Consider the following 27,552-nt stretch of genomic DNA (forward strand, 5'->3'; position numbering starts at 1 on the left):
GTCTCCTTCTTCCATGCGATCCTATCTGCCTTCCATATTCTAGGAAGTCTTCATTGCTGGTTGACCAAGGATGCCCTGTGTTGCTTTCCAGGGATGTGTGCATTTGTTAATTACTTATACCGGTGATTTTTTTTTCTCTTGAGATCAAATTCACCATTTTTTTCTTTTAAATTCATTTTAATTACACTCTTTGCTTATTTATTAGTTTCTGAAATAAGTTCTACGCCAAACATGGGTCTTGACCTCATGAGCCTGAGATAAATAGTCACATGACCTGCCAACTGAGCCAGCCAGGAGTTGGTAAAATTCACCATTTTAAAGTGTGCAATACAGTATTTATTTATTTTTTTTAATTCACAATGTGGCACCACCACCACTATCTGATTTCAGAGCATTTTCACCTCCCCCAAAAGAAACCCCTTCTCTCCCAATTCACTCCTTCTTCCATGCCCTTACAGTGACTCATCTACGTTGTGTCTCTATGGATTTGCCTACTCTGGGCATTTCATCGAAATGGAATCATGCAATATGTAGGTTTTCATGGCTGGCTTCTTTCACTTTGCAGTGTTTTCAAGGTTCATTATGTTGTAGTACCAGTCATTCCTTCTTTTCTTTTCTTATTTTAGTGCTCATTTATTTATTTGAGAGAGAGAGAGAGAGAGCGAGCAGGGGTGGGGTAGAGAGACAGGGAGAGAGAATCCAGAGCAGGCTCTTTGCTGACTCAGTGCCCAGTCCCACAAACCTGTGAGATCCTGACCTGAGCCAAAATCAAGAGTCTGATGCTTAACTGACTGAGCCACGCAGGCACCCCCTGGGTCATTGCTTTTCACAGCTGAATAACATTCCTTTGTATGGACACACCACGTTTTGTTTATCCATTCATCGGTTCATGGACATTTGGGTTATATCTACTTTTTGGCTGTTATGAACAATACTGCTGTGATCATTGGATTTAGGGCTCTCCTCCCTAACCATGACAACCACTGATCTTTCTAGTGTCTTTGTAGTTTGTTTTTTCCTGAACGTCGTGGAGTTGGAATCACACAGCGTGTAGCCTTTTCAGATTGACTTCTTTCACTTAGCAATATGCACTCAAGGTTTCTCCGTGTCTTTTTTGCCCATTTTAATGGGGTCATGAATTTGTTTTTAATATGATGGTAATGACGTCTGGGGATATGAGCGGGGAGTGGAGGCTGCCTCATAGGCCCCACCTGCCATCTTGCCTTCGTTGCAGGAACCCTCTGGAAAGAAGGGCCGGGTGTGCGGGCTCCCTGCCCGAGGGGAGGCCAGAATGATGTCTTGTCTCACGTGCCAGGCTGTCCCTGAGGGGTCCCTGGATCCCTTCCCCGGTCCTCCCTCTGCCTCCCATGCCCGTCTCTGTGTCCCTTAGACGATCTTGTGGAGAAGATGCCGTGCTCAGGGAACTCCTCCCGCGTCTGTGAGTGCCGCACTGGCACGTTCTGTGCCACATCAGCCACCAACTCCTGTGCCCGCTGCATCCCCCACACCGTCTGCCCGAAAGGGATGATTGTCAAGGTTCAGGGTAAGTATCCCCACCCTCAGCCCAACACCAAGACCTGTGCCAAGCTGTACCCCGCCTCCACCACCGTCCCAGATCTCCAAATGACCTCTGACCTCCTCCTTCCTCCTTCCTGTTGGACTGACATGTCTCCTTTCGAGATGCTGTGGGTGTACCATTTACTCAGAGCCCCCCAGCCTCTTCCCTGCACTTTGGGTCCCAGGCTCAGAGAGACCCTGATGGCCTGAGACACAGGCCTGGCTGGAGGAGTGTTGGGTTAGTGGAGACTCGGGGCAGAAGTTCTCTGATGCCTGAAAAACAAGAGCAAAACTCAAGTCTTCTGTCCCGGGACTTTCCCAGGGTATGGGGGCTGTTTTTCCCAACTCACAATCGAGGCATTGGGAGTTAGAGGAGCTGAGAAACTCGGATTTCTTTTCCAACTTGCTGTGTGAGGTCAGGCACATGCTTTACCCTCTCTGAGCTTCTGATTTTGTGACAGAACAAGGGGCCAGAAAAGAGGCCAGAAAAGAGGTAAGGGCCACAGATCCGGTGCAGGTGGTATTGAGAGCACGTTTCAGAGGGAGGTTGGAGAGTGGGTGGGCTTTGGACCATGGCCCACTAGTGGTGCCACAGCCACACGGGCTGGGAGGCTGCAGGGTGGAATCAGAGAGCTACACCCATTAGGGAGAAAAGTGCCAACACTGAGCCCATGACGCTCCTTCTCCTCAACTGGTCCTTTTCCAAAGCCCAGGCCTTACCACCCTCTCCCCCGACAGCCCATCCTTCCCTCACCCCACAGCCAGCCTACCCCCAGTCCAACAGATTTTGCTCCCCAGTTCTGTCTCCCGTTCCCACCCCCATTTCCTCCTGTCATTCCTTGCCCATGGCTGACAGGCAGAGCCACTCTGCTTAACCAAATCTGATTTCTCTCTGCCTGTCTCTCTCACCCCCACACACCTGCCATAAAAACACTTCAGTATTTTCTCATTTCTACAGCGATAATGACATGATCCTTTGGCAAAAGAGAACAGGTGTTTGGAGGGATTTCTTTAATTCTGCTCCCGTTGGCATTTCTGGGCTGCTGGTTTATCGGGCTCCATGTCCGGGATCTATGAACAAAGAGAAACCCCAGGGGACTTGCCACTGTGTCCTTCCTAGGGTTCCAAGGGCTACCCTCTCCTCTCCCCTGTTCAGAGCCTTCTTTGTTTCATACATATTTTTATCTGTATAAAGCACGTATATGCATGTTTTATACATGTGCCCGGGGCGTTTAGCTGTCCTTCGTGGGAGAACTAGGGAAAAGGGCACCCAGTCCAGGTTCGCACGAGCAGTCTCCAGGACGTGACCCTGCACGCGACCCTGCGCCGTGTCCCTCTCCCTCCTCCAGGTCAGAGTCACGCCGGCCCCCTCCTTTCTTGGCCCCACTGGTCTGCTCACTTTCGGCTCCGTGGATGTGCGGTGCTTCTCACTCCTACCAGGCGTTTGTGCGTGGTGTCCCCTCAGCACATCCTCTCCTCCTGCTCACTCGGTCACCTCCTGCTCAGCCTGGCCTCTCTGTCCACACCTCACTTCCTCAAGAGGAAGTGCCATGACTTGTGACAGGTCACATCTCCATTGTGATCTCTCATCACACGGAGTCCTTTTCCAACACGGATGTGAACACCGGTGTCTGTCTTGGTTCGATCAACGCTGGCCTCCCTCCCTGGGCGGTAGATGCGTGAGGGCCGAGGTCATCTATCTCCCCATTGCCTGATCAAGGCCAGGCACAGAATCTTCTCTGCAGAAGGACGTGGGGGCCCCGGACAGCTCAGTGCTGCGGGTGGGTGGGGCTCAAATCTGGCCCAGTTCTCCCCGGGTCACACAAATGCTGTGCTGAGGGGCTTGCGGCAGCGCGCCACCTGCGAACAGGGCCGGGGGTGGAGTGGAAGATGCTCTGGGCTGGGCACCAGGTCCCCGGGGTATTGTTCGCCTGCAGCCGTGGGGCATGTTCCCACCCCATCCTGGACTTCAGTGTCCCATCTGGGAAATGTAAAGTTGCCACTAGACGGCCCTGGGGGACCTTCCAGCTCTGAAACAATTGCATCTCTGCTAGCATCGGTTTAGAGTTCTGTTGCAGCCAGGGCCCGTGGACCCGCTCCAGAAAGGAGGCCCTGTTTTGGTGGTGTTCCTGCGACTGCCGCATGGTGGCGCCCGAGCCCCCCTTTGCTGCCCCTCGACCCCTGCTGCCCCTAGCGGTACCATTGGCCACATGCCTCCACGGAGCGTTTAAAAGGTGGCCAGTTGCGGGCGTACAAAAATGTAAAACATCTCATTAATTATCGTTATGTTGCTTGTCTACCTCTGTAGTTTAGCTATATTGGGTCACATACATTAAATTAATTTCACGTGTTTCTTTTTACTTTTTTAAAAATTTATCTTTCTTTTTACTTTTTAAAAAGGGGTTACTTGGAAATTTATGACAGTGTGTGATTCACATCATATTTCTGTGGGACAGCGCTGCTGGCTGACTTCTGGGCTCCCACGTGGACGCTCCCACAGGGCAACTCTCCAGCTGCAAGATGGACAGTAGTTTCCGCTTTAGCGTCAGCCGGTAGCTAAGCCGCATGGGGCAGCTTACATGGGTGTTCCCTCCTGAAATTTTCAAAACTCCAGAAAGTAGACGGAAGTATCCCCATTTTAGAACAGGGGAAATTGAGGTCCAGGGATGGCAGGTAAATCGCTCAAGACCACAGAGCAGGGAATGTCTGGGCTAGACTTTGAATGTCACACCCAGGCCTCGTCACGCCAGCGCACTCGGAAATACGAGACACATGAGCATTGTTCAGGCCCCCTCCACTGGAGCCTTCAGATCATAATCGCACACGTGGGACTCTTTCTAAGCAATGGGACAGAGGTCTAGAAGGGGAAAAGGACACGCTGTTCATGGGGCGTTTACTCTGTATCACGCAGTGTGATGGGCACAGTGAGGACATGTTAGAGGTGGCAGGCAAACTCAGATCCACCTGATGGAAAGTGCTACGTGTTTTTCCTCTTTACTGTGTTTGCACCCAGGATTCTTCAGGAGTCTTTGGGTTGCACGTAACAAAATCTCAAATTTTTTGGCTGATGTAACTGCAAAGTCTGGGGCTGGCTCTGGGTAGTATCAGGCATGGCTGGATCCAGGAGCCCTGTCTTTACCTATTTGTCACCTCTGCTCCGCCAGATCCAAGCTTGCCTCCTACCCAAACCCAGTAGAAAGACGGTTTCTCCTTCCTGCAATTTCAACAGCCATAATTGAAACGATGATATTGTACCTCATGGGCGTGGCTGGGGTCAGGTGCCCACCGCTGAACCAGCTCCTCGGGGTCAGAGGAATCAAAGGGATCGATTGGTCCAAAGTCGTCTGGGTTTACTCCTGGGAGGGTGGGGTGGTGAGTCGGCCTCAGCCCCGTGCACGGATGCTGAGACTGGGGAGAGTGTTCCGGGGAGAATCGGGATGCCTTAGCCCGAGGGGGAAGGGGTGCTGGGCAGGCGCAAACACCAGATGGCCGCTGCGTTTTCCAAGCACCTCATTCCGAACTGTGGGTCGTGGTGGGAAAGGATCTGTTCCTAGAGCCTCCAAGCTCCTCGGTAGCACATCTGTCCACCTTGTGATCCCCTGCAGGCACAGCACAGATGGATACCGTGTGTGAGCAGCCTTCCCCGGTGACCAGCCCTGACCTCGGCACGGGCCCAGAAGACTGCCAGGCGCCCACCAGGTGACTCCCGGCCCTCTCCCTTCCAGCTGATGTGGCATGGGGCTGTCCCAGCCCCCAGGACGCCCAGAGCCCAGCTGGGCTGTGGTGTGGGTGGGGTTTGGCCCAGGGTATCAGGACTCCAGGGTGCCTGTCTGTCAACCCAGCAGTCGCATGACCCCCACCGTGTGCCGAGTGTTGCCCGAGCGCACGAGAGAAGGTCTAGACGGCACAGCCGTGGCTCCCAGGAGCGGACGGTGGGGCTGCCAGGGGCTGTGGGCTGAGGGGCTGGGAACCCCTTTGCTGTGGAAGCGGTTACCCCTGAGCACAGACCTCCCTGCGTCATCAGGAGGGTTGGCAGTGCCCTTTCCGGCTTCTTTCTCAGCGACACCAGCGCCCAGGCCGGGCCCCTGGTGACCTCCTCAGTGAGCTCCGGTGCCAGGACCACGCTCCTTGGAGGGGGCACTGCCATCACCCCCGAAGATGATTCCAAAATGACGGGGGCCCCCGGCTCTCCCTCCTCTGTGAGGAAGCCCAGTCCAGATCCAGGTAATTTCTCGAGAAGCTTTGGGTTGTTTCCCAGGGCAACGGCGTCTCACTGGCAGGCGACCTGTGTGTGGCCTTCCCCTGGGCAGGTGGGTCTCTCCTGGTCCAGGGAGAAGAGGGTCTCTAGGTCCCTTGGGGCTGCAGGCTTCGAGGGCCAGAGGGGATAAAGGAAGAAGTCATTCATTTGACAGCTTAGTGCCTGCTGTGTGCCAGACACCGAGGCCCTGGCAAAGGAGCAGGTGTGGATATGACGCCCTCCTGGTTCCTGTGGTGACGGATTGGGGTCCTCAGTTCCCTCCTGTTTATCGCTGACCAGCCTTCTGTTGTATGGGTGTATACACCGTGTATATCCAGTAGTGTTTGGGTTTGGGTTGTTTCCACTTTTGGCTACAGTTAACAGTGATAAAGAGCTCTTTGTTTTCATGTCTCTAGGGTTTGTTCAGTTTTAATTGAAAAAATTTTTTAAGTGCATTAATTTATTTTGAGAGAGAGCACGGGGGAGGGGCACAGAGAGTGGGAGACAGACAATCCCAAGCAGGCTCTATGCTGTCAGTATAGATCCCGATGTGGGGCTCCATCCCAAGAACCATGAGATCAGGACCTGAGCCAAAACCAATAGTCTCTGCTCAAGCAACAGAGCCACCCAGGTGCCCCGCTAAAGAGGTGTCCCTAATTTTAAAGTCCTCACGTGGGTCCACTTTTTCTCTTTATGTCCTGCCTTGTGTTCACTGAAGTCTCCACTGAAGTCTCAAAGGCATCCTGCATTACTCTCTAGGATCATTACTGTTTTGCCTTTCACGTTTAGATCCGCTGTCTGCCTACCTTTTGTTTGTGGCGGAGGCAGCGGTCATGTTGCAAGAGGCCACATGGATATGCGTTGAACCAACGCCTTTTATCGAACAAATTGTCCTTTCCCTGCTGATTTGCCTGCCATCTTTGGGGTAAATCTAAGGTCCATAGGTGCCTGGCTGTGATCCGGACTTCATATTCCTTTCCGTTCGTTGTCGTTTTGTCTGGTCTGTGTGGATGCCATGCGGTCTCGACTCCAGGAGATTTTCGGTATATGGTGGAACAACTTCCCCACCTCTGTTCTCCAGCCCTGCCCTGGCTCTTCTTGGTAATTTGCATCTGTGCATCGACTTTAGAATCAGCCTTTCACATTCCACAAAACGTCCCGTTGGGATTTTGATCGGGATTGCACTGAATCTGTGGATCAGGTTAGAGAGAATCCGTATTTTTATAGCATCAAGTACACGGGAAAGCCGTATTTTTATTCAGGCCGTCTGTCTTTCTTTCTTTCTTTCTTTCTTTTCTTTCTTTTCTTTCTTTATTTTTATTTATACGAGGCCCCGCTTTCACGGTCTGTATTCTTACTGAAAATCAAGATCGGCTGTCTTTATTTTTATGTATTTAATTTTACTTAGGTCAGCTGAACTTCTCTCTCCCAATGATGTTTTATTAGTTTCCATGTAGAACGATTTACATCTTTGTGTTAGATTTCTAGGTATTTGATGTTTCTGATGATGATGACAGTGGTATTGTATTTTTCAGTATTGCGGGTTGTAAGTCTTCATTTTTAGTATTGTTTTGAACCGTGTGAGTAGTCAGTATGTGACAGCCTAACCTGTCACAATAGCAGTCTCATAGGGTTCAACCCAAATGTATAGACACTCAGCTGAGTTTGATGTAATAACATTATATCCAGTTACCTTGCTAAACTCACTGTGAGTCCTAATAACGTATCTGCGGATTCTTTTGTGTAATCTGTGCACCTAATGATGTCATCTGTCCCTGACAGCCTGGTGTCTGCCTCTCCTGGCCTCACTTCTTTTCTCTCCTTTCCTTGCCTTACTGCCTCGCCTGGGACCCCAGGGCCACACTGAGCGGAAGCTGTGGTAGTCGGCATCCTTGCCTCGTGGCTGATCTCAGAGGGAAGTGGCCCCAGGGTTTTGAGGAGGGTGGTGACATGGTGGGGCTGGGGAGAGGGCTCTGGCGTAGTGGCAATGACGGATCGCAGAGGGAAGGGCCTGGAAGCAGAGGGGCATTTCAGAGGGAGTCAGTGCTCTTTTCCTGTGTGGCTGTAGACACATTCCTTCCCTCTCTGGGCTTCAGGACTCCCTCTGCAGGTTGATCTGACACGTGAGGAGTCTGGGCGCCAGCCTTGGAGCTGGTGGTGGCGACTGGGTGAAGAGGTGGTGGTGAATGGGGCCTCTGCCCTGGCGGCCTGGCCTGGAGGTTGTCTGCTTCTTTCCCCAGGGCTGACCCCGCAGCCGCCGTGTCCCCAGGGGTCACCTGACTGTAGGAAGCAGTGTGAGCCCGACTACTACCTGGACAGGGACGGCCACTGCACGGCCTGTGTGAGCTGTGCTCGAGGTAAGGGCCATGTTCTCCCCTCCTGGGGCTCCCTCTGGGTGCAGGGGGTCTTGGCCGAGAATCTGGTATGGAAAACCTTGAGTTTGTTCTGGGACTGGTGAGTCCTCAGGAGCCTAGCTCTCCATTCTAGCATTTTTGAGCAGTTAGATTTTCTGAGTCCAGTTGTGATTATAGGGTTTTAATGGCAGTGATCCCTTTTCAGAGAGCTTCCATTTGCTCACTCCTGCAAGGAAGCATTTGTCATAACCTACCCTGTTCTAAACTTGTCTCGTTATTTTTGGTTGCTACCTTATGGTGCATGGATTACAAATATCCCTGTTTTACAGAAGAGAAAACTGAGGCTTTGGGAACTGAGGCGTTACAAAGGCCACACATCCTTGTGAGAGCCAGAGCTAGAGTTTGAACTTTGAGGTTCTCAGTTGTGGTCATTCCCTGCGCTGTCCCTTAGCGCATGCCCTGGACCGGCACTTGCTGGGTGCCTGCTGTGTAGACAGTCAGCTCACTTATGGCAATACCAGCTGCCCCATGACGTCTGTGAGGGCCACAGAGGGCAGGGGAAGCTGCCCAGGACCCGAGGAATGTGTGATTATGTCTCCTTGTCCAGAGTTTCTTTCACACAACAATGCAGCCTGAAGTCCAGGGAGGCCTGAAGAGGAAAGAACACTATTTGTGGTCACCAGGGGCCACTGTTCCAGTTATGAGGCCACATAGCAAGTTTTGTCAAAGCTTGTGGTAATAAACAAACCATTCTTTGTACTTGTGAATTCTGTGGGTCAGAATTCAGACAGGGCACTATGGGGACAGCTGGCCTCCACTACACGAGGTCTGGGGTTTCCATTGGAAAGTGTGAAGGCTGGAGGTTGGAATCATCTGGAAGCATTTTCATTCATGGGTCCGGGTTTGATGCCAACCGCAGGCTGGGGCCTCGATGCTCTCTGTGTTGGCCTGTATATGGCTGACTTTGGGCTTCCTCAAGGCCTGGTGGCTGGACTCCAAGGAAGGGGGAGGGGTGGGCACAAGCCATATCCCTTTTGTTGACGTTACCTCAGAAATCACACGTCGTAACTTCTGCCGGTTTCTACCTGTTGAGGCAGTCGCAAATCGCACTGAGTCATTGGAAGGAAAAGAAATCAGGCTTCTTGATGGCTAAGTGGCAGAGGCGTAGACGAGCAGATGGGGCCAAAATATTGCTCTGGCCATTTTGGACAAATGTAACCTGTCATAGCCACTATGTCAGATAGAGAAGCAGGAGGTGGCTGTGGGTCTGAGAATTCCTTTAGCTCTAAGGATGAAGCCTTGCAAAGCAGTGGGTACAATACAGGGGCTAAGAGCACAGACTCTGGAGCTCAAGTGGCTGGGTTCAAATCTTGGCTTTACCCCTTTCCACTCTTAAACACAAGCACGTTTCTTAATTTCTTGTGCCTCAGTTTCCTCATCTGTAAAATGGGTATAATAATAGTACTCTCCCAGAGAGCTGTTGCAGGAATTAAATAGGTTAAACCAGGTTAATCTGAGCAGAGTGCTAAGCGTACTACCCCCTCACCTCGATTGTATTAATGCTGCCTCACAGGCACTCAAAGGTATCAATAGCTATAATCATGAGAATAGCTATTACTGTCCTGTCTCACCTCTCTCACTGCTGAGCTCACTCTTGCCCTCCACACAAATTCTCCAGAGCCTCTCTGCTTCCCACTCTCTCTGGAGGTTTCAGGAAGAAAGTGTGAGGTCCTTTATCATTAGAGGTCTTTTCAGTATCCTGCTGACTGAGAAAAGCCCTTAATGACCAAGTCATATTTGTCTAATCTAGTAACGCCGTAATTCTATTTTCACCCACATACAGCACACAAAGTATTTCTGAACATATGTAAATGCATTATTATATGTTTTCTGTTCACAAAACCTCTAATATTTTAATTTTGGGGGAAAACCCCTTTCTGTCATTGAAAACGTCAGACCTGTTGAGAAGCAGAGAGTCAGGAACGGTTATGGAATATTCCCCAGTTTTAAAGAATGATCAAGGCGTGGCCAGTGTGGGTCCACCTATGTGCACGCCCACTCACCCTGTCCTCTAGATTATTTTCTTTTAACAGCTCTATTGAGGTATGATTGACAGGCAATGCAATGCGATGTCTAAAGTGTGCCATTTGATACGTTTTGACATACGCACGTAGTGGTGAAACCATCACTACAGTCGAGGTAGATGAACTCTCCATCCCCCCAGAAAGTTTCCTTGTGCTTCTTATCATCCCTCCCACCACTGTTCACCCTGCGTCCATTCCCAGGTCACCATTCTGCTTTCTGTTACTGTGGAAGAGTTTGCATTTTCTAGCATTTTCCATAAACATAATCACATAGTATGTACTCTTTTTTCCTGCCTTCTTTCACTTAGCATAACTATTTTGAGCATGCCAAGAGATCCGTTCAACGGAAGAGTCATATGAGCATTTGCTTCTGGACAAAGGAATTCTCTGCCCTCCTGGGTTCTCTGGAGCCCCTGCCCTTGCCATCCCAGATCCTTCCCCGTGACCCTTCTGTGTCCCTTAGATGACCTGGTGGAGAAGACACCCTGTACCTGGAACTCCTCTCGTGTCTGCGAATGTCAACCTGGCATGTTCTGTGTCACACCAGTCACCAACTCCTGTGCCCACTGTGTCACCCGCCCCATCTGCCCACCAGGCATGGCCACCAAACCCCAGGGTAAGCAGTCTGTACCCCCAGCCAAGGGGCTGAGGTCTGTGCCCCTATAGCTGTGCTTTTCCCTACCCCCAGCTGGGCAAATGACCTTCAACCCTAGCTGTTAACTAGGTCAGGTTTGGGCTTTGGTTTTTAATAGCTAGATCCAGTAAGTGGAGTAAAATCTGGATTTGGGGGCACCTGGCTGGCTGAGTTGGAAGAGCATGTGACTCTTGATCTTGGGGTTGTGAGTTCAGGCCCTGAGTTGGGTGTAGAGATTACTAAAAGATAAATAAATCAACTTTTAAAAATGTTTATGTATTTGTGGGGGGGGGGTGGAAGAGAGGGAGAGAGGGAGAGAGGGAATCCCAAGCAGGCTCTGTACTGTCAGCTCAGAGCCCAACACAAGGCTTGATTTAATCTCGTGAACTGTGAGATCATAACCTGAGCAGAAACCAGGAGTCGGATGCTTGACCGACTGAGCCGCCCAGGCACTTCAAAACATAAATAAACTTAAGAAAAAGTCTAGATTTGGCATTTTGGTAAGAGATTCTGATAATATATTTTTTAAAATTCTTCCTTCTGAAGGTGTTGGGTTTGTAAAATTTTGACTTGTTTTTAAAAGGCTGTTTCATGACTCAAGACAGATAAATGAAATTTTTGAAGATGGTTCCAACTCAGATGGTAGACATTTGGGGCGCCTGGCTGTCTCATTCAGTAGAGCATGGTGCTCATGATCTCAGGGTTGTGAGTTCAAGCCCCATGTTCGGTGTAGAGCTTACTTAAAAAAAAAAAAGGAAGAAGAAGAAAGAGAAAAGGAAAAAGAAAAGATGGTAGACATTTGCCAGAGTGCAGAAAATTATAAATTCTTGATGGTGGGGGAAAAAACCCAAAACACGGTTAATCAGTAGATGAGATTTCAGCAAATCTCTAGAAGGTAGAAAACAGAGGGAAGGGTGGTGATGGATGAAACCAGGGAGAGGAGAGCTCCCCCCAGGATTCAGTGTTGCAGGAAATGTGAGAGGTAACTTGCTTTGAAGACCCCACAGAAGCTCTGCGCTCAGAGCAGGCAAGTAAAAGGAAGGATGGGATGGGAGTGAGATGGAGAATTGAAAGGTACAGAGGGTTGCAACTTCAGCTTGAAAATAAAAATTAAAGCCTGTAACAGAGGCCTACCACGGACACTGACCAGTCTGAACAGACGGTACCTGAGTTTTCATCCTCTGGTGAAAATTGTCAACTTTTTGGCTAAAGATACTGAAGGAATATCTAGGGAAACGTGGGGGTACTGCCACCCTGCTGTAAAGCCCTCTTTGGTTGTGTATTTGGGAGTACGCCCTGTCGATAGGCTACCACTGCCGAGTCACCCTGGAGTGAAAACTGCCAGCCTGCACTCCCCCCATGGGCCCAGAGTTCCTGGGTGGATCTCCTACTCAGGGAAGAGACCCACTTTGAAAAGGACATGCTGGAATATTCAGCATCGTTCTTTTTATTATTATTATTTATTATTATTTTTTAAATTTATTTTTCAGAGACAGAGGGCGAGAGACAGAGCACAAGTGGGGGAGGGGCAGAGAGAGGGAGATACAGGCTCCAAAGCAGGCCCCAGGCCCTGAGCTGTCAGCACAGAGCCCAACATGGGGCTCAAACTCAAGAACTGCGAGGTCATGACCTGAGCTGAAGTTAGAAGCTCAACCAACTGAGTCACCCAGGAGCCCCTCAGTGTAGTTCTTTTTAAGTAAATATGAGTGAGCAGTAAAAATATCCAGACTGGTAAGGAAAACCAGCAGCATGAAAGAGAATAGCAAGATACATTGACAGAAACATTTACTATGGATGGAGCAATAGGAATTGCTTCAGGAATAGCAGTAGAAGTTTAAAAATTTAAATTAGTGTCCACAGGGGGTGCCTGGGTGGCTCAGTCCGTTGAGTGTCTCTTGATCTCTGCTCAGGTCATGATCCAGAGGTTCATGGGATAGAGCCCTGCGTCGGGCTCTGTGCTGACAGCGTGGAGCCTGCTTGGGATTCTCTCTCTTTCCCCCCCCCCCGCCCCTCCCCCACTCACTCTCTCAAAAGAAATAAACTTAATATAAATAAATAAGTAAACTAGTGTCCACAGAAAAATTCAAGTTGCTACATCCATAAAGCGAGAACAGAACGCAATGAAAAAGAAATAGTAAGAAAATAGAGGACCAAAAAAAAAGGCTTTTAGAAAGTGTGCCTGTTACCAATGGTGGCCTCTCAACTCTCATTGCACCCTCAGCTCCTGCTGTGCAGTAAAGGGCTGGACTCTTTCCGCATTTCTCCTTGTGAACGTGATGTTAAGCTTTGCCCGTAGAGGGTGCTGGGGAGCCACTGCAGGAAGAAGGAGGCTTTTCTTGGCTGCATTTACTTTTTCTTGCTCTTGCTGCACACTTTCTCAGCAGGGCGCATGGGTGGGGTCATCTGGTCCCAGTCATGCTCCCAGAGTCGACGGTCCCTTGCAACCTCATAGCCCCAGCCTAGGTCTGGTGACCACCTTGGCATGGCCCTTCCAGTGGGGACACTGGTACATCCCAGGCCTCATGTCAGCAGAAGTGCCATAATTCCCTCGGTGCACTCCCAACCCCAAGTCTTAGGTCTTCTGCATTCCCATTTCTCATGGCCCTCTTGACTTGGTCACTGTGTGCTCCAGGCCTTGTACCCACAGCGGTGCCCCAACTTTCCTTGCATACTTGACCTGAAAAATACAAGATTTCAGACTGAAAGGACTTACCAAGAGCAAAGCAGGATGAATGAAGATTACCCACACCTAGACATAATAGACGTATTTATTTATTCATTCACTAGTTGACAGACATTTGGATTATTTCCAGTTTGGAGCTATTTTTTAAATTTTATTTATTTATTTTTGAGAGAGAGAGAGAGAGAGAGAGAGAGAGAGAGAGAAGGAGGGAGGGGTGCAGAGAGAAAATCCCAAGCAGGCTATAGGCACAGAGCCTGATGTGGGGCTAGAACCCACAAAACATGAGATCATGACCTGAACCAAGATCAAGAGTCAGATGCTTAACCAACTGAGCCACCCAGGCAACCCTCCAGTTTGGAGCTATTATGAATACAACAGTTACAAACATTCTTGTACAACTCTGTGTGAATATATATTTTTGTCTCTCATGAGTAAATACCCAGGAGAGGGATGACTGGGTCACTGTGCTGGCCACACAGAATGTCTTTAAGGGTCAATTCAGAACCTGCCACCACCTGTGATCTGATCTCACAACCTAGTTTTACAGATGGAGAGAATCATAGGGCCAGAGCTAGAGCTGGAACACAAGGATCCTGAGTTTTAGCCCCGAGTACTCTCCACCAGACCACATCAGCTCCTTCTTAGTTCTGAACCTAGAATTTTCAGTTAAGATACAATTAAGTTTGAGAGCACAACAAAAACATTTCAGACATAAAAGGGTAGAAAGATTTTCCCTCGTGTCCTCTTTTAGAAAGTTACTTGAAAACGTAATCCAGCTAAATGAGGGACAAGAAACAAAAATCCATGAATCTAGAAAACAGTGACTCTGTCCCAGGGGAGCAAGAAAGGGAAGTCCCAGAATGATAGCTGTGTTGCAGACCAATTGAACCAGATAAGAGGGGTAAAATGAAAGAGGGCTCCTGGGGCGCCTGGGTGGCGCAGTCGGTTAAGCGTCCGACTTCAGCCAGGTCACGATCTCGCGGTCCATGAGTTCGAGCCCCGCGTCAGGCTCTGGGCTGATGGCTCAGAGCCTGGAGCCTGTTTCCGATTCTGTGTCTCCCTCTCTCTCTGCCCCTCCCCCGTTCATGCTCTGTCTCTCTCTGTCCCAAAAATAAATAAATGTTGAAAAAAAAAAATTAAAAAAAAAAAAAAAGAAAGGGCTCCAGTGAATTGTCTTGTCTGCAGGAATGAAAGAAAGAATTGCAGTGAACTTTATGAGTAGTACCTTTGAAAAACTTCATATGGTGAAGGCACATTATTCTTTTATCAACAAGAAAAAGAAAGGCAATTGAAAACTCCAGGGAAAATAGAAAGCTGACAAGAAATTTACACTCCGAATATGAAGATGAAAATTTCATCTGACTTTAAGCACTTGTTGGATATACAAAAAGATAATCCATTTTATCTTGATGCTATGACCATTCTCCTTCAGATGGCCCAAGGATCAGGTGTTTGGATTTAAAGAGAAATATTTCAATCTGGTAAATAATATCCTTTTTAGTTCTAAATTGGGACAAAGAGTAGGTAGGTTCTTTTTTTTTTTTTTTCTCTTTCAGTGGGCCCTTACCAGAGAACACAGACAGACTAAGTAGTGGCTAAACAATACCTTCTGTTTACCTCCAGATTGAAAGAAGGAAGAAAAGGGGAGGGTCACTAACCCAGGGAGGAAGGAGGAAGGTATGGTACACATAGAGAGGTTGAGAAGCATCCAAAGACCACTGGGTCCATCTTCTCCACTTAGAGAAGTTCTATTGCTGGATTCCAGCAGGTATTCCAGTGGGAGCTCAGACTGAGGCTGCCTTAGAGAGACGCCAGAGGGCTCTCTGCTCATGGTGCTACCTGCGTGTATCCATAAGTGGTATATTTGAACACAAGAACTTCTCCAATCCTCTCAAAGTCAACTCTTGTTGAAACCAATGACATCTTAAATGTAATTCAAATACTGATTTACAAATAAATAGAAATTATAATAACAAATTGCATCATGTTCCTCATAGGCTAAAGCCTCCAGGCTTCAGCTAATTCAGGTAATAGTCTGGTGGCCATGTGGAAAGACATAGCATCTATTTGGAGACCGCCAAAAGAGGAGAGTTCCTCAGGACCCTACTAATCCAAAAAGGAAATTAATCCTTGCTTCACTTTCTCTTCAAGGTATTTCAGGAAAAATCTGAGAGGCAGCACGAGAGCTTTTTAGAAGGGAAATGAATGTGGGTGGGGGATTTGCTTTGTACCCCATCAGAGGAGGGGTGCTGTCACCAGGAACATGGGGGTAAAGAGGGATAGTGATCAGCTTCAAATGTGGGCCAGTTTTTTTAGCCCTACAAAAGCAGTTAATTATAAACTTGTAAGAAAGTGCTCATTCCCAAGGCAGGAGGTGTGCTCTGGGCTGGGACTAAGGAGCCCTGCCTTCTGGCTCTAGCTCTGGCTCTATGATTCTCTCCATCTGTAAAAAAGAGGTGGCTGGGTCAGATCAGAGGAGATCATCTCTGAATGGTCCTTAAAGACGTTCTGTCTGGTCAGCAAAGTGACACAACCTTCTCCCTCCAAGGTACTCAACAGGAATGAAATTCTATGTCCTCACAAAGACTTGTATGAGAACATTCAGAGCTACCTTATTTATAATAGCTTCAAACTGGAAACAACCCAAATGTCCATCAGCTGGTGAATGAGTAGGTAAATGGTGGTACATCTCTACAATGGAACATTGTTCCATGGAACATGTTGCTCTGTGCAACATTAATGAATCTCAGAAATATTATGCTGAGTGAAAGAAGCCAGACACCAGAAAGTACATACTGCCTGATTCCATCCTGTGCAATTCTAGAACAGGCAAACCAATCTACAGTGACATAAAGCAGACCAGTGGTTTCCTGAATGTGAGGGAAGGATTTATGGCAGAAAGGCACTAGGGAACTTTCTGGAATGATGGGAATGTTGTAGATCTTAAATGGAGTTAGAGTTACATGGATGTATACATTCTTCAAAACTCATCAAACTGTACACTTAGAGGTCATTTTCTTCTATATAAATTATGCCTTAATGAAGTTGATTTCAAAAGAAAGACTTTAAAAATTGAGGCTACATTTAAATATCAGGGGATAGTATTTAAATTTATTCATTTATATGTATTTATCCGTTATTTATATAAAAGAGTGAGCGAAGGTAAGCAGGGGAGGGACAGAGAGAGAGGGAGAGAATCTCAAGCAGGCTCCTCACTGTCAGTGCAGAGCCTGACATGGGGCTCGGACTCACAAACTGTGAGATCGTGATCTGAACTGAAATCAAGAGTCAGATGCTTAACCGACTGAGCCCCCCCAGGCGCCCCCAGGTTTCTCTTTTAAATAAAGTCAGAAGACCTAGAGCCACCAGGCCACCTTCCTATGTGACCGCAGTTGGCTGGAGATAAGGAGCAGCCTTTTCACTTTGATCTTTTGAGACACGAACCAGACCGTCTCAGCCAGCTCTAGCTGCAGGAATAGCGGCTGACAAACAACGTTGACGTTTCAGTGTTCAGCTCCTGCTCCTCCGTGGGTCAGCTGGGCACTCTGCTGACTTGCCTGGGCTTACTGGTTTGGTTCCAGCATTTCTCATACTTCTGGGACCAGCGGGGGCCCCTCCCTGCCCAGAGCACCATCTCCTTATGGCAGCGGTGGAAGTGCAGAAATGCCCAGGCTGGAAACAGGCACTCTCTTACTTCCGTCCTGCTCCCCTGACCGTCAGAGTCGCATGGCGTTGGTGAGGCAGAAACACAGACCCCTCCTCCACCCGAGGAGTGGACCCTTGATTCAACCTACCACACGGATCCCATCCTATATCGCTAATTAAATCGTTGCTTTGGGGAGAAAGACAATTTTTTAAAAATTTATTGATTTATTGAGAGAGAGAAAGCTAGAGAGTGGGGGAGGGGCAGAGAGAGAGAGAGAGAGAGAGAGAGAGAGAGAGAGAATGAGAATGAGAATCCCAGGCAGGCTCCGTGCTGTCAGCACATAGCCCAACCAGGGGCTCCAACTCACAAACTGTGAGATTATGACCTGAGCTGAAATCAAGAGTCAGATGCTTAACCGACTGAACCCCAGGCACCCTGAAAAAGCCCCACTTTTTAAGAACAGCTTTATTGCAGTATACTTTACATACCACAAGATCTGCTGGTTTTAGGTGCGTATAATTCAATGATCGTAAAGAAATTTACAAAGTTGCAAAACCATCACCACGATCTAAGAGACCTCACACCTTTAGTGGTCAATCCCCATGTCCCTCCCCAGCTTGGACAAGCACTGATCTACTCTCTGTCCCTCTAGATAAGCCTTATCTAGACATTTCCAGAATATGTGTTCTCTATCGGGGTTCTTTCACTCAGACTAATACTTTTGGGGTTCATTCAGGCTGTCACATGTATTAGTGCTTTTGTTCCTCTTATGTCCACACAATATTGTGGTACTGATATACATTTTATTTACCCTTTTACCAGTTGATGGGCGTTTGGGTTGTGTCCACTCTTCTGGCTGTGATGAAGAACACAGCTATGAATGATCATGTACAACAGACAGTCGTGTACACGTTTTAACGCGGCTGCACACCAGCCTCCCCTATGCGCTCGCTCTCTTCCTTCCCCCACCTATGAGCCTCCCCACTTTCAATTTCCTCTGCTTAGATGGCCCTACCCATACATACATCCCAGCAACAGCCGCCTGAGGGAAGCCTTCCTGGTCAGATGAGGTTGAGTCTCCCATTAAAGGGAGCCCATGTGCCTTCGTGTGACACCTGCATCATGTCTGTGAGCCCCACCAGCCTGCAAGCCCCTGACGGTAGGGATCGGTTTTGTGCACTGCTATGTCCCAGGCTGCAACACGGTCCCTGGTACACAGTAGGTGCTCAGTAAAGAGTTGTTGCATGGAGGGAAGGAAGGAGGGAGAGAAGGAAGGAGACAGGGCCAGAACACTAACCTGGGTCTGCCTGGCTGCAGTGTCGTTCCGGCCTCACCGTGTCGCTTCCCTGGAAGTTACCAGTCCTGCTGGGTAAGGCTCCTTGACACTGATTCTGCGACCATTCCCTGCAGGTACAGCTGAGAGGGATGCCACCCATGAGCCGCCGCCTCCCCTAGAAGCCCACCCCGAGTGCAGCACCAACCCAGAGGACAGCAAGGCGCCCACCAGGTGACTCCCTGGTCCATTTTGGGGGAAGCTGGGCTGGGGTTGGAGGGGGGGCCTGGGCTGGATCTCTGTGCCGAGCTCACAAGTCATCTTGGAGGATGTGTGCCCATTTCTGTGCTGGGGTGGCTGGGAATGGCTCCTGTGTACACACTTCCCTCTTTCCATCTCAATCATCAGTCTTACCTCTGGCTTCTCTCCTGGCAGCGCCACGGCCTCTCCGGTCTCCGCAGCAGACCCCCAAGGCAGTAAGGAGCATGGAGGGGGCAACACCCACACGTGGGGAGACACCTTCACATCGACGAGCTCCCCTATCTCTTTCTCCTCCACGGGAAAGCCCATTCTGGTTTCAGGTAATGATCACCCCCCAGAAAGGAGGGTCTGCCTCCCAGGAGGCCAGGAGGAGGGAGGTTTCTTCCTGGGCAGCAGCATCCATTGGGTGGGGGAGCCCAAGGTTGACCCCAGGTTTCTGGCTTCTTGAGCTGGGCCTGCGGCTCGGTCACTAGCTAGCGATTGTTCCTCAGTTCTTGTGAGCAGGGACTTTGTTCACGGCTTCATCCCCATGGCCTGTAATTACTACTCAGAAAATGTTTGTACCTGGTTAGCTCAGTTGGTAGAGCATACAACTCTTGATCTCAGGGTCATGAGTTGGAGCCCCATGTTGGATGCAGAGTTAGTTCACTTAAATAAAACTTTTTTATTTTTTTAAAAAAAAATTTTTTTTTTCAACGTTTATTTATTTTTGGGACAGAGAGAGACAGAGCATGAACGGGGGAGGGGCAGAGAGAGAGGGAGACACAGAATCGGAAACAGGCTCCAGGCTCTGAGCCATCAGCCCAGAGCCTGACGCGGGGCTCGAACCCACGGACCGCGAGATCGTGACCTGGCTGAAGTCGGACGCTTAACCGACTGCGCCACCCAGGCGCCCCATAAAACTTTTTTAAAAGGAAGAAGAAACACGAGAGACGATTAAACGTATTTGGTGAATGGATATATGACCTTGACTAGTTGCTTAATTCCTTTAAACCTCGGTTTTCTCACCTGTAAAATTGTAACGCCATGTAGCACGCAGGGCAGCAAGCATTGGAATACATGCAGCTAGTCCAGTACGGACAGGGCTCCTTCTAGACAGACATTCCAAGTGCGCTTCATTTTAGGGCTTGCAGTTCTGGTGCCAAACACTAGGGGGCGGCAGTTCTCCAGCCAGCCGTCCTCAAAGCTCCCATCCTGGACTTGCAGTCTCAGCAGCTTGTCCGAAGAGCAAATTGTGGGCTCCACCCCAGCCCCACTGAACCAGACTCTGCATTTGAACATGGCCCCCGGAGATCCCTATGCACATTAAAGTTTGAAAAGCACACATATGGCGCATGCTACTTTTTAACATCTGAAACTGGACTTAAAAATCAGTAGGTATGCGATCTTCATAAGGGACAAAGGGTAAAAGGAGCAATTTAAGTACTAGGTTGTAAAAAAGTATATACTTAGCTAGCAGTTAAGCATGTAGGTGCTGGAGCCACCCTGGCCTGGCCCAAGCCATGATTCTGCTGTTACCCTTTGCCATTTAAGTGAGTTACTTAATCTTCCCAAGCCTCAGTTTCTCTCGTTTGTAAAAATGGAGATGGTAGCGGTGCCTACGTGATATTCAGGGAACGCTTGCTGAGCATGTTTATGTTCTCAAGGAGCTTCCCATCTGGAGGGTAGCTGGGAGTCCTCCCAGACTCCCCATGTCACCCGCCTCGCTACTCTGCCCGCCCCCGCCCTGACTCTGGCCACACCGGAAGTGCCACAGGCTGTCGGGGGACGCACATGGCACGTGCCCTCCTCCACGGCCACTGAGACTGTGACTTCTTTGTTGTTGTTGTTGTTGTTTTTAAATGTTTATTTTTGAGAGAGAGAGGGAGAGAAAGGGAGTGCGAGCCTACAAGCAGGGGAGGGGCAGAGAGAGTTGGGCAGAAGATCCGAAGCAGGCTCTGTGCTGACAGCAGAGAGCCTGATGCGGGGCTCACTCCCACGAACCATGAGACCATGACCTAAGCCAAAGTCAGATGCTCAACTGACTAAGCCACCCAGGCGCCCCTAGACCGTAACCTTTTGGACCTCAGTTCCTTCACTCTGGCTCTGTGACTCCTCAATTTCTCACTGTCTAAAAATGGTTTGCTCTTCTGTCAACTATTCAACTCCCCCGATGGGCTCCCTAGAGCCAGGTGAGGGAAGGCAGGTGGATAAGGGCCTGGTGCCAGGGAGATATAGGGGCTGGGTTTCAGTCCCCTCTCAGGGAAGGACCTGGTCCTGCCAGCCTCCATGGCATGTGTCCCAGGAGAAGGAGAACATAGTCTGGGCTCGTGAGGGCCGTCCCATGTGGTTGCAGCAGGGCCCCTGGCACACTGCGATGGTGGAGACCTCGGCCCCCCCCCCCACCCCACTCCACCCCCCCCCCACCCCCGCATCAGAGCGGAGAGTGCAGGGCCGCCTCTGTGTTCCAGGACCTGTGCTCTTCTGGATGGTCATGATCCTGGTGGTGGTCTTGGTCTCCATCTCCTTCCTCCTGTGCCACTGGAGGGCCTGCAGGAAGTGGATTCAGCAGAGTGAGTAGATGTGTCCTGGGGGCCTTGGAAAGGGCCAGGCGCCCTGCACTAGTCTGGCTGGGGCCCTGCCCTGCCCCCTGAGGCTCCCTGAGGCTGGCACCTCCAGCCAACTCTGCTGTCCTTTCAGAGCTCCACCTGTGCTACCCTGCCCAGACCTTCCGGCCCACGCTGGAGCCTGTGGGTAAGCGTCCACGTGTCCAGAGGGGCTGCTCGGGCCACACGGACACAGCAGCTCTGGGCCCTGGGTTTGGGGCTCCCTCTGTCCGCAGCCTCATCTGTAACAGGAATGTGATGCGGGTGGGAACTGCACGGCCTGTGCCTCACAGTCCTCCCAGAGGGCTGGCAGGAAGGTTGAAGATCCACCTCGTCTTTCGTTCTTTCCTCCATGGTGCCTCCCGGAGAGGCATTCCTGAACGCCTTCCACTCCTTCCGAGCCTCCCTACGCCTTCCTTTCTCCCCTCTCCTGCTGGCAGCGAGGGGCATAGTGGTCTGTAGGGCAGGCTGATAGGGCTGGGATCCTGGGTCTACCACTTACCAGCTACATGGCCTCGGGTGAGTTTCTTAATTCCTGTGTCTCCGTTTCCTCACCTGTAAAAGGAACAGTGGGACTTCGGAGGGCGGGCGTGTGGATCCGTGGAGGTGGGCCTGTTGGTGCTGTGCGGAGTGCGTGGTGGGTGGGGCCGTGCAGCGGGGGGACTGCTGACTGACAGACCGGCCAGTGTTGGGGGCCTTTTTCCTCACCAGGAATCTCAGGGCTTTCTGAATTCTAGATTGTTCTGAAGCCCTCCCTGGCCCTTACTCTCTGATCCCTGCCCGGCTTCCGGGTCAACTTTTGCAGGCCGCCTTTTGGAACCCCTGACCTATTTCCAGCTCTCACCTGGTGTGTGTGTTGTGGGGGAGGGGTCCCAGCCATCTGTGCCCCAAGTGCCTTTTCTCCCCTGTGCAGCCCTTTCCAGGCAGGACAAGGTCTTCATCAGCACTCCATAAACACTGATTGAGCACCTACTGTGTGCTGGGCCCTGACCATCGGGGAAGGAGTGAATGGGAATTGTCTGAGCTTCCCTTTCTGCTTTCGAGGCAGGCTCCCATAGAGGGTCTCACTGACCCAGAAACCCCAAGGGAGGTGGGTGATGATCGCCATTCCACAAGGAGGCAGCCAGGCTCAGAAAAGGTGGATAAGTGCCTGGGGCCACACAACCTTCAAGGCTCAGGCGTGGTCCTTGAGATTGTGGACTTTGTCTGTGGAGTACAGACCTGTCACCTCCACCTTCCTCCCCCCAAGCTGTGTCCACCCCCAGGGTCCACTCATGAGCCCAGTGGTCAGCCTCAGGCCAGGTCACAGCTCCTTTGTCCCCCGGGCCCCCATCTCCCCAGGGCCCTTGGAGACCCTCACTGTGGCCCGCCTTTTGACTTGAGCACAAAACCTGTCCACTGAAGCCTGTTTTGAATTTGATGAGTTTCACAGCAGGTGCATGTGCTCCCTTAGCAAGGGGGGTTTTCGTGTTTTGATAGTTTCAAGCCTTTTTCCATGAGCTGTCAGCCCTAATGTCTCATTGAAACCTGTGTTTGCTTTCTTGACATTTTTCTAGTATTAAAATTTCCATTGCCGTCAGTTTATTTTTTTCTTCAAACCTTCTTGATGGCAGTTTTGCCACAGAGAGAGAGAGAGAAAGAAAAAAATCACCTCTTAAGAAGCCAGACCTACAAGGAACCAAGCTCTGAGACTCAGTGGTGGCCATCCTGTTTGGGGCTGTTTTCGGCCCTCTGGCTTCCGGTGGGTCCCTGGGCAGGGGGCGGGGGGGGGGGGGGGCTGGGTTCCCAGGCCTGAGATGGAAGGAAGGCGAGGCCAAGATAAGCACCCATGGCCCAGGATGAGAACGGACTAGCGGGGTGGATGCCCCATTCCCTCCCGAGCAATGGGTGCTAACGGGGGGAAGCGGCTTTCATTCCTGTGCTTGCTCATTCGTGTATTTAGATCGTCCTCCAAGTGGCTCTGTGCTGGATACCGAAACGGTGGTAGCTCTCCCAAGCCTTCAGACCAGTGTCAGTTCTTTCAGGGGACGGAAGGCTAGCAGGATGGGAATGCGTGACCCAGCCCTCCCTATCCTGGAGCCCCAGCGCTTTACCAGCCTTCACTTGAATTGATGTGACTTTATGGCACATGTCCTTGGTGACAGGCATTTGCAAAACACATACGTGTACAGGGGGTCTGTGAGGCATCTGCTATTTTTATTCCCATTTCACAGACCAGGAATCAGAGGCACAGAAAGGTGGAGGAACCTGTTTAAGGCCACTTGGTTAATAGGCAGTATGACCAGGATATTGTTGTTGCTGTTGGTGGTGAGATTTTTGTACAAAGGGCCTCTCACTGTTGACGTGTGGGGCCAGGTCGTCCTTTGCTGTAGGGGCTGTCCTGTGTGTTGTAGAAGGTTCTGCAGTTTCCTCGGTCTGTAGACCCACCAGATACCAGTAGCGCCTCCCAGCTGTGACAGTCAGGCACATCTTCAGGTAGCTCACTGTCCCCTGGGGGTGGGAATCACGCCTGGTTGAGAAACACTGACTAAAATTCTTTTAATCCTTCCTTTTAATGACACTGAAGTCATTATCTGCTACTTCAGGCAGGTCGAAGTTGAAAAACATTTTGTGTTGTTTTGAAACAATTACACACTTACAGAAAAGTCACAAATGCAGTACAAAGAACTTAATTTTTTCTGAACCTTTTTAGATAAGTTGCCCACTTAATGCCTTATCATCTCCAAATACTTTAGCGTGTGCTCATACAAACATGGGCGGATTTTTAGACAACGTAGCGAAACCATCAAAATCAGAGAATTCACACCGATGCATTTACCACCAACTAATTCTCAGACCCCTTTCAACTTTCTTCATTTATCCCAACAACATCCTTTATAGCAGAAGAATCCAGAATTTCGTGTTGCATCTGGTTGTCATGTCTCTTGAGTTTCCTTCAGTCTGGGTGCATTGCTGCCTTTTCCTCCATGTTCACGACTTTGCCACTTTTGGGGATCCCGGCCCTGGGTTTGTGGATGTCCCTCACCTTGGGTTTGCCTGATGCGTCCTCACTACTGGAGATTGGAGTCCGGTCATGCGTCTCTGGTGATGGGAAGATCTTAGGAGTGACACCCAGTTCCCCTGGTGGCATCCGTCCTGCCAGGCTGCAGCACCAAGTTGCTCTTTTCTCCTTGGCAAGTGCTAAGCACTTTCGGGGGGGGGGGGTACTTTGAGGCCCCGGGAATAACCGCTTCCTCAACAAACTGTCTTCTTTTTCCTTTGTGTTTATAGCTGCCTGGACTCTTGGATTGCTGTTTTATTCTGTTGCCATCGTTATTTAATTTGATGTTCAAGTTGCCTCAGATTAGGCCAGTGGGGGCCCTTGAAGCTGGCTCCTGTGTCCTTTTGTCCCATCCTTTCCTGTTTTGAGCACTTCTTTAAGATGATCCCAATGTGCCTGGTACTTTCCTGCCCTCGCCCTGGAATGGGGTATGTCTCCAAGGAGCTGGGTCTTAATCTTGGGGTGCCCATTGCCAAAGCCAGGCTGAACCTCTGTGCCAGACTCCTTCCCTGGGTCCGGTCTGCTGCCTGCAGCAGCCAGGACCCCAGGCCACATTGGGGCTGGGACTGAAAGGGGAGAGTGACCAAGATGGAAGGGACCGATAGTGTGCGCATCAGAACCCCTGTGCTCGGCTACGGTGGCCCTCAGAGTGGCCCCGGGGATACCATGCACTTGTCCCAGGGGTGGCCCCGATGCTTAGTGTGTCCCTGGACTCAGGTCCTAGGGTGCCAGATGCGTTTATAAGAAGATCACAGTTATTCCCCAAAGCAGGAAAACAAATCAATGAAGACAGTGGACTGAAGCAACGTTTTTAGGGGAAACACACTTATGAAATCTGACCTCTGTACTTGGCATGACTGGTTCTGGGTCTTTAATCAAAGCACACACGTGGGTTGTAACGAAGCTGTAGGCAGACATTAGTACCTCTGGATTCTGCCTTTTCACCTTTGTGTTATTTTATGCTTGTTTCCAAGAGTCAGTATCAAATGCTGATTTTCTCTTTGGTGGGATGGAGTGCCGAGCCTCATTAATATCCCGGGACCCACTATATGCCAGGCAGCATCCTGGGCACAGTCCCTTTTTCACGTTTAAATTTTAAAAAATTTTAAACACACTTCATTTTTTAGAGCATAGGATATTTGAAAAGATAGTACAGAGAGTTCCCTTATCACACCCAGTTTCCTCCATTATTAATGTCTTACGTGAACATGGCGTATTTGTCACAATAAATGAATCAATATTGATACATTACTATTGACTTTATAAAGTCCGTACTCTATTTAGGTTTACTTAGTTTTGCCCAACCTTTTTTTTTTTTTTTTACTGTTCCAGGCTCCCACCCAGGAAACCATGTTACAAATAGTTGTTGTCTCTGCTTGGGCTCCTCTGGGCTGGGACAGTTTCTGACTTTCCTGTTTTTGATGACTTTGGCAGTTTTGTCTTGTTTTTTTAATTTTAGAGAGAGAGTAAGAGCATGAGCAGGGTAGAGGGGGCAGCAGGAGAGAGAATCTTCAGCAGGCTCCATGCTCGTCACAGAGCCCAACACAGGGCTTGATCCCATGACCCTGGAATCATGACCTGAGCTGAAATCAAGAGTCGGATGCTTAACCTACTGAGCCACTCAGGCGCCCGTCCACCCCCATGACCTTGCCAGTTTTGAGGAGTACTGGCCAGTTATGTTGCAGGATGCCCCTCTGTTGGAATTTGTCTGACATTTTCCTCCTTATTAGATTGGACTTAAGGGGTTAGGGGAGGAAGACCACGTGAGTACAGGGTCATTCTCATCATATCACATCAAGGTTCATGCTCTCCGGGTGATTAATCATTGGGCACCTTCACGTTTGAGATCTCATTTATCGTCACAAAAACCCTCCAGAGTTGGCATGATGTGTCCCATTTTCCAGACATGAGTACTGAGCCTGGGAAGGTGAAGTAATGTTGTGTTGGCCTTCCTGCCAGGAAGGCCTCTGCTTCAAGACTGCTAAGCAGCCTCATTGTTTGGCATCTGGCTCGTTCTCAGTTTTTTGTTTATTATAAATACCACCTCTGTGCACAACCCTGTTGTGTTCTCTTGGGTTATTTCCTGAGGGTGTGTACCCATAGAGGGATTACTGGGTCAAAGGGTGTGAGGTTTTCCTTGCCAGTTGGCTCTTTAGAAACATGGAACCGGTTCACAGGGCATGAGAAGCTGTGTTCCTTTTTACCCACATCCTCTCCAAGACTGAATTTTATCACTTTTATTTATTTTATTTTATCTTGTTACTTTGTTGTACTTTCTCCCTGTGGCCACCCAAATCAAAGTTGGCTGTTTGCAAAACTCAAACTCACTCTTAAAGGACAAAGATGAGGCCTCACTGACATCATTTAAAGGAAGCTGCCTCGGGCCAGAGAGCATTTGGTGGCTTGGACTATGGACAGTGGCTACCTAGTGGGAATGAGCCACGGCCTCCCAAGGTGACCACTGTGCTGGGAACACCAGTTACCAGAGGAAGGAAACTCGGTGCATTTGTTAAGTCAAGAATCCAGAATTGTGTCATTTTATACACGTTCTCCTTTTGACCATCATTCTGGTTCCTTTCCTCTTTAGACACTTTTTAGTGTCCGGTTCCTTTCCTCTTTAGACACTTTGCTGATGGTCGCTTAAAAGGTACATGTAAGAGTGTTCCCCAAACTGACCTAACGTCTACACAGCATGTTCACACCACCTGTCTTGTTTGTATTATCACAGCTGGTGGGCCTCCAGTGAAGTGTTTCAGCTAGGATTCAGGGCTCATGGTTCCCAGAGCTGCTGAAATCAGAGAGTGTTCCGGAGGTGACTTAGCTCATTGGCATTTTCAGAGCAGATCTCTCTGGTCAGGTGTGCACACCCACAGCAGTCTATTCCAAGTCTCCGAGAGGGCCTCCTCAGGAGTCCTAAAGGGCTGTGTGTCCCTAGAGGACGGTCTATGCTGGGAGTTGATTTGCCCTCGGGTAGACCAGATGCCTGGGCACCATCTCCAGCTGTCTCAAATGGCCAGTGGGCCGTGGCTAAATACCAACATGTGCTTGGCCGTGTATTTGATAGGAGAGAAAACCTGGGGGTGGGGGTTTGGGATAAGAAGTAGTTGTGCCCTGAGAATCCCTGAGTCTGTGCCTCCTGAGCCCACCAGAGGGGGATGGTAGGTGGCAGGCTGACGATGAGCAGCTGTCTTCCTTGAA

General features: G+C 49.8%; 1 protein-coding gene across 1 annotated transcript in view; it reads left to right on the forward strand.

The window, feature by feature from the left end:
* TNFRSF8 (TNF receptor superfamily member 8) overlaps window positions 1-27,552 on the forward strand; it is a 54,969-nt gene that overhangs the window by 18,772 nt on the left and 8,645 nt on the right. Inside the window, exons 8-16 of the mRNA XM_086720230.1 lie at window positions 1,391-1,543; window positions 5,163-5,256; window positions 5,618-5,781; window positions 8,035-8,151; window positions 10,696-10,848; window positions 18,606-18,702; window positions 18,904-19,049; window positions 21,180-21,281; window positions 21,409-21,462. Coding sequence (XP_086576356.1) covers window positions 1,391-1,543; window positions 5,163-5,256; window positions 5,618-5,781; window positions 8,035-8,151; window positions 10,696-10,848; window positions 18,606-18,702; window positions 18,904-19,049; window positions 21,180-21,281; window positions 21,409-21,462 — 1,080 coding nt within the window. The remainder of the gene's footprint in view (window positions 1-1,390; window positions 1,544-5,162; window positions 5,257-5,617; window positions 5,782-8,034; window positions 8,152-10,695; window positions 10,849-18,605; window positions 18,703-18,903; window positions 19,050-21,179; window positions 21,282-21,408; window positions 21,463-27,552) is intronic.

This window comes from Puma concolor, chromosome C1, assembly GCF_028749965.1.
Source record: "Puma concolor isolate L17-30 chromosome C1, mPumCon1.1.hap2, whole genome shotgun sequence".
NCBI classification, from domain to species: domain Eukaryota; kingdom Metazoa; phylum Chordata; class Mammalia; order Carnivora; family Felidae; genus Puma; species Puma concolor.